We start from the raw sequence: 6,383 nt of genomic DNA, 5'->3' as shown, positions 1-6,383 counted from the left end.
GTCAAGGACATCCCTGTCCTGTCCCCAGCCCAGCACCGGGGCAGCGATACCCCCTTCCCCAAGATATTGCCCTGCCATGGGCCCTCTGCCCCCCTGGACAAAATCAGCAGCAGGCCAGTGGCCTCCTGGATCAGGCCGATGTTGTTCCCAAAACTGGGACTCACCGGCAATGGGGCACACCTTTCCCCAAAGCAGGACTGAACTGGGGTCCTCTCCCAAGCCTCAGAGGCCCCTCAAGGCTGGGTGGGACCAGACCGTGAAGTGGCAGTGCCCTGCCACCCTCTCCTGAGCTGGGGCTGGGTCAGGGTCCCGTCTTCCCCCAGCCTGGGGAAAACGGTGGCGGTAACCACCATCTCCTCTCCAAACCGAGAGTAAACCACAACAAGGTGCCTGTGGATCCTGTTACCAAACCACGGGACCAAACTGTACCTAGGTCAGTTACATCCACTCCCACCCAGAGGGTGTCGTTTCTTGGAGGATGGTCACGGCGGTTAGGAGAGGCACCCCCATTTCCCTCCCCCACCGCCCTCCACCAGCAAGGGGGCCCTCCTGGGCTCTCCTGGGGATCGGCACTCGGGGCCTGTGGGGATCCTGGGGCGGGGGGGGAAGAAGTGCCCCGGCTAACTTCCCGGTGCACATCTGTGCACACACGGGGACTGCTGGGAGGGACAGCACGCGGAGAGGCAGGATCCGGCACAGAGCCAGCGAGAGGCGCAGGACCCTGATGGGTGGAAGAGGCCAGGGGAGGTGGTGTGTCCTGCGGGGCTTGCGGAGGGCAAGGGGAAATGAAATGCCAGGGATGCCCAGGAGATGCCCGATGCCCGCCGCTCACACCCCCCGTAGCCCCTTCGCTCAGAGCCCCCGTTTGGACCCCAGGAGCCACCTCTGCCTCCAGCCTGGGCCTCTGTGGGGCCTCCCTGCCCCGGGGCTTCCTGCCTGGGGACAAATGGAGCCCAGGGGTTCCTCCTCACGTCCCTTCTCTTTTCTAGGGTGGCCAAGAAGAGACTACCCGCTGGGCAGCCCCCCCCGCGCAGCCTGCAGATGACTGAGAGAGGTGACTGGGGCTTCCCAGCTCAGAAGCAGCCCCACAGTCCTGCTTTTTCCTGGGCAGGGGCCCTCCTGGCTGAGGGGAGACACCCCGCGCTAACCCGGGCCTTGCTTTCTGGGGGCAGGGGACCTCCGCGGGGAAGAGCTCTAGGAGAAGGAGGAAGAAGGACCCGATAGGTGAGCAGCCCCATCCCAGAGCTCCGCAGCGGCTCCCGGCCGAGAGACGCCATTGCAGCTGGGAGCCCCCGCGACAGCTGCCCTTGCTCACTCTCCCTCTGCCTCCTCCCTCAGGAGCCTCCATCCCCTGGGAAGGCGCGGAGTGGTCTGCAGAGAGCCTGCAGGCAGGGTAAGGAGAGCCCTTCCCTGCAGGGGGGGCGGCCAACTCGTGGGTCCCCCTGCCCCGTCGCCCTGGGGAGGCTGCGGGTGGGCGAGAGCAGGATGTGGCGCAGAGCCGGGGTCAGCCCTGATGCCCTGAGGAAGCCGAGGAAGGGATGGGGTTGGGGGGGCTGGGGAAGGCGGGGGATGGCTTGCGGAGGGCCATGGCAAACCCCTGCAGGGATGGCAGCTTTCAGGGCAATGCCTTCTGCTGACACCCACCGTACCCCCTCCCACAGAGCCCACTGGTGGCCCCAGCGCCCCTCTCTGTCCTCGGCCCCTGGCCTGGGCTGGCCCTTTTCTCCTTGGGCTGGAAGGCGCCCGGCCCCTCGCTATGCGCCTCGTCCTGCTGGGCTGGGCTTGCCCCATGTCCCCAAGACCCCACCTGACCCAGAGCATCCCAGAGCTGGCAGGGCTGGCTGCGGGCAGCTGGGAGATCACCCAGTCGGTCGGGAGAAGCCAGAGAGAGGGTGCTGGCTCTGTCCTGTCCCACAGCAGCCCCCACAGTCCAGCCGGGATTTCCCCCCACAGGTGGGGAAAGCCCCATGGAGGAGAATGGTGGGGAAGCAACTGCGGCGCGGAAGCAGCCTGTGCAAGGGAGCTCCCCTGGGAGACAGGAGACATGGGTCAAGGTGGACATTTCAGTGCTGACACCAGCTCGGAGCTCCTCAGGAACCAGCCTTCCATCACCAACACGGAGGAGCTCGCCAGATCCCTGATGGAGTCCCTGGACATAACCCAAATCTGCCTCGACCTGCTGGGAGAGCTGAAGGCAGCTCAGGGTAGCGGCGCTCCAACCCCGTGCAAAGCCGTGAGGAAAGAATACCTCGTCTGCCTGCAGTGCCGCCGACGCCTCATGGGCAGCTGCCCGCACCGCAGCGAGCCCACCGCGGCAGAACAGGACCTGCCCGTGCTGGCCGCCATCCTCTACAGCGTGGACCTCCTGGTGCATGAGGAGGACCTGCAGCTGGAACTGGGGCTGGGCTTTGAGCTGGCCATCGGCGGGGAGCCGCTCTACGTGTGGGAGATAACCCAGCGGCTCCCCGAAATAGCCCCTGAGAGATGCTGCGAGGAGTGCAACGCGCCTCTGCCCGGGAGCTCTGGGAACAGCGAGAGCTTGCAGGCGTTGTTCCCCGTCCTCAGGGCCCTGGGAACACCGAAGGGACCCATGAGACCGGCCAGGCAGGACGCAAGGGCTCCTCCTGCAAGGCAGACGTGGACACAATGCGGCGATGCCAGCAGTGCAGACCTGCAGCCAGCTGGGCAGGGGGAGTCTCTCCCCAGCCTGGCCCCCACGGGGCCCCCGCCCTCATGGGCACAGGGGGAGAGTTGGGATGGAGCCCCTGCCCTGGGTGGGGTACCAGGGCATCCCTCTTTGCCCCTTGGGGGAGAGGAGGTCAAAGAGTTGGGAATGGAGGAGCCAAGTTGAACCTGGGAAGAAGACGGAGAGGGGGAAAGGTGTTTTTACTTTTGTTTTTGTTTCTTACTCTCCTACTTTTTGATTGGCAATAAATGGAATTAATCTTCCCCAAGTTGAGTTTGTTTTGCCTGTGACAGTCGTCAGTGAGTTCTCATAGAACCATGCCATCACAGAATGGTTTGGGTTGGAAGGGACTTTTGAAGATCGTCTAACCCAACCCCCCTGCCATGCGCTGGGACATGATCCACTAGATCAGGTTGCTCAAAGCCTCGTCCAGCCTGACCTTGAACACTTCCAGGGATGGGGCATCGTAAGGGACGAGGCCCAAGTGACTGTGCTGTGAGCCCAGACAATGCCCCGAGAGAAGGCTCCAGACGTCAGCCACGGGAAGGGGCCTGGTCTCACTTCCCTTGACTGACTGGTGTCTCAGCCACTCCTGGAACCGGGGCGAGAGAAGATTCCAGAAGTCTTGGACTGGGGCTAATAAATAGGGGCGCATACGACCCACCTGGGGCACTCTCTACACCGAACACCCCCGTCGGCAGGTCCGACGCTGGATCCAGGGCTGGTGATCTCCCCATCTCTCTCTCCCCACCCCCCCACCCCCCGACTCTTTCTGTTCTCTTAAAGCTGCTAAGTAACACAAGGCCTACTTCAACTTCTCATACAGCCTAAAAGCGCAGAGCTTAGGTGGATGGAATTGTGAGAGGGTCAACGTTTACAGAATGTTTGGTCCATTAAAGTCGATGTTTATGTGCGGACCTTGAGTGTTATCTCACCCTAATCCACACCGAGGGGATTTGCGAATCTTGGTCACTCTCCCCTTCTCGGAGGTGGGACGTGACAGGCAGTCCTGCTCCAAACTGCAAACCAAAGTGCGGAGGAGCGTCGGGGCCAAGCGGGGCTAGAGCTCGGCACCCAACGGCGCCGCGGAAGGGGACCAGACGCTGCCATTCCATCTCCGGTTGATCAGGTAGCCATCACAGTGGCCCATCCTGGCCTAGGGGTGGAGGCGGGTGCCCCAGAGGAACCTTCCCTGCGCGCTCCCCCGCAGGCCCTGGGCTATGTCCTGGGGTGCCCTGGGTGCCCCCCAAACCCTGACACAGGGGCGCTCTGGGGCAGCTGCTCGCTAATGGCTTCACATTTCCCCGCGCCACCTCAGCCCTGGGTCACTGTGGCAGCCATTGTGTGTCGACGCAATGTCACCATTGCATCACAAACGTGGCCCTTATTTCAGTGGGTTTTGGGGAGGGTCAGGAGTCACTTCGACTGCGCGCATGCTGGCGAGCAAGCGAGCAGATGGGCAAGAGTGTGAAAAACACATCAGAGATGGGAAGAAAAGCAAACAAGCAGGTAGGAGCGGGGTGCTTTGGCATCACCCCAACCTCTCCTCCCCTCAGGGGATCTCGCCGGGTTTCTCGACCTCCCCACTTGACCCCTTTGCACATCCCCTCCTCATCATGCAGAACCTCAGGAGGAGATTCTGGCGCTCCCTGGGCAAGATGGAGGAGTGGCAGCTGACGGTGCTGTTCTTCACCTCAAGCCTGAGCGTTTGGGGGCTCTGCGTGATCGTGCTGCCCTGCACCCCCACCTTGTTGGCCATACTGGGTCTGGGCATCTGCATGACCTGGTGCCCCAAAAGCAAGGCCAAGGTAGGTGTCCGTCTTGGCATCGCCCCAAACACTCCCTGGGCAGGGCTTAGCCCGGGGCAGAGCCCATCCCCGGGCTGCTCGGGAGGGGCCCCATTTTGGGACGGAGCAGTGAAGAGTGGCCATTGCCCACCCAGCCAGGCCCCTGTTCTGCAGCCACCTCCGCCCAGGTGCCAGGCCTGGGGCCAGGGACACTCCTGTCCCTGTAACTCCAGTTACCCTTCCCAGGGGCCTGGTTTCCTGGGCAGGGGCCCTCCTGGCTGAGGGGAGACACCCCGCGCTAACCCGGGCCTTGCTTTCTGGGGGCAGGGGACCTCCGCGAGGAAGAGCTCTAGGAGAAGGAGGAAGAAGGACCCGATAGGTGAGCAGCCCCATCCCAGAGCTCCGCAGCGGCTCCCAGCCGAGAGACGCCATTGCAGCTGGGAGCCCCCGCGACAGCTGCCCTTGCTCACTCTCCCTCTGCCTCCTCCCTCAGGAGCCTCCATCCCCTGGGAAGGCGCGGAGTGGTCTGCAGAGAGCCTGCAGGCAGGGTAAGGAGAGCCCTTCCCTGCAGGGGGGGCGGCCAACTCGTGGGTCCCCCTGCCCCGTCGCCCTGGGGAGGCTGCGGGTGGGCGAGAGCAGGATGTGGCGCAGAGCCGGGGTCAGCCCTGATGCCCTGAGGAAGCCGAGGAAGGGATGGGGTTGGGGGGGCTGGGGAAGGGGGGGGATGGCTTGCGGAGGGCCAGGGCAAACCCCTGCAGGGATGGCAGCTTTCAGGGCAATGCCTTCTGCTGACACCCACCGTACCCCCTCCCACAGAGCCCACTGGTGGCCCCAGCGCCCCTCTCTGTCCTCGGCCCCTGGCCTGGGCTGGCCCTTTTCTCCTCGGGCTGGAAGGCGCCCGGCCCCTCGCTATGCGCCTCGTCCTGCTGGGCTGGGCTTGCCCCATGTCCCCAAGACCCCACCTGACCCAGAGCATCCCAGAGCTGGCAGGGCTGGCTGCGGGCAGCTGGGAGATCACCCAGTCGGTCGGGAGAAGCCAGAGAGAGGGTGCTGGCTCTGTCCTGTCCCACAGCAGCCCCCACAGTCCAGCCGGGATTTCCCCCCACAGGTGGGGAAAGCCCCATGGAGGAGAATGGTGGGGAAGCAACTGCGGCGCGGAAGCAGCCTGTGCAAGGGAGCTCCCCTGGGAGACAGGAGACATGGGTCAAGGTGGACATTTCAGTGCTGACACCAGCTCGGAGCTCCTCAGGAACCAGCCTTCCATCACCAACACGGAGGAGCTCGCCAGATCCCTGATGGAGTCCCTGGACATAACCCAAATCTGCCTCGACCTGCTGGGAGAGCTGAAGGCAGCTCAGGGTAGCGGCGCTCCAACCCCGTGCAAAGCCGTGAGGAAAGAATACCTCGTCTGCCTGCAGTGCCGCCGACGCCTCATGGGCAGCTGCCCGCACCGCAGCGAGCCCACCGCGGCAGAACAGGACCTGCCCGTGCTGGCTGCCATCCTCTACAGCGTGGACCTCCTGGTGCACGAGGAGGACCTGCAGCTGGAACTGGGGCTGGGCTTTGAGCTGGCCATCGGCGGGGAGCCGCTCTACGTGTGGGAGATAACCCAGCGGCTCCCCGAAATAGCCCCTGAGAGATGCTGCGAGGAGTGCAACGCGCCTCTGCCCGGGAGCTCTGGGAACAGCGAGAGCTTGCAGGCGTTGTTCCCCGTCCTCAGGGCCCTGGGAACACCAAAGGGACCCATGAGACCGGCCAGGCAGGACGCAAGGGCTCCTCCTGCAAGGCAGACACGGACACAATGCGGCGATGCCAGCAGCGCAGACCTGCAGCCAGCTGGGCAGGGGGAGTCTCTCCCCAGCCTGGCCCCCACGGGGCCCCTGCCCTCATGGGCACAGCCCCCCTCCCGT

General features: G+C 64.2%; 1 protein-coding gene across 1 annotated transcript; it reads left to right on the top strand.

Annotated features, from left to right (window-relative positions):
• Positions 1-1,140: 1,140 nt before the first annotated feature.
• On the top strand, positions 1,141-2,949 carry LOC143158919 (uncharacterized). Its single transcript, XM_076335381.1, has 3 exons — positions 1,141-1,224; positions 1,339-1,393; positions 1,954-2,949. Exon 3 carries the CDS (start codon positions 2,045-2,047, stop codon positions 2,849-2,851), a length of 807 nt encoding a protein of 268 aa, XP_076191496.1. The 5' UTR covers positions 1,141-1,224; positions 1,339-1,393; positions 1,954-2,044; the 3' UTR covers positions 2,852-2,949.
• Positions 2,950-6,383: the final 3,434 nt, after the last annotated feature.

The sequence above is a fragment of the Aptenodytes patagonicus genome, chromosome 3 (genome assembly GCF_965638725.1).
Source record: "Aptenodytes patagonicus chromosome 3, bAptPat1.pri.cur, whole genome shotgun sequence".
NCBI lineage: Eukaryota > Metazoa > Chordata > Aves > Sphenisciformes > Spheniscidae > Aptenodytes > Aptenodytes patagonicus.
The sequence above is the reverse complement of the archived record's forward strand: the minus strand, read 5'-3'. Positions and strand labels throughout refer to the sequence as shown.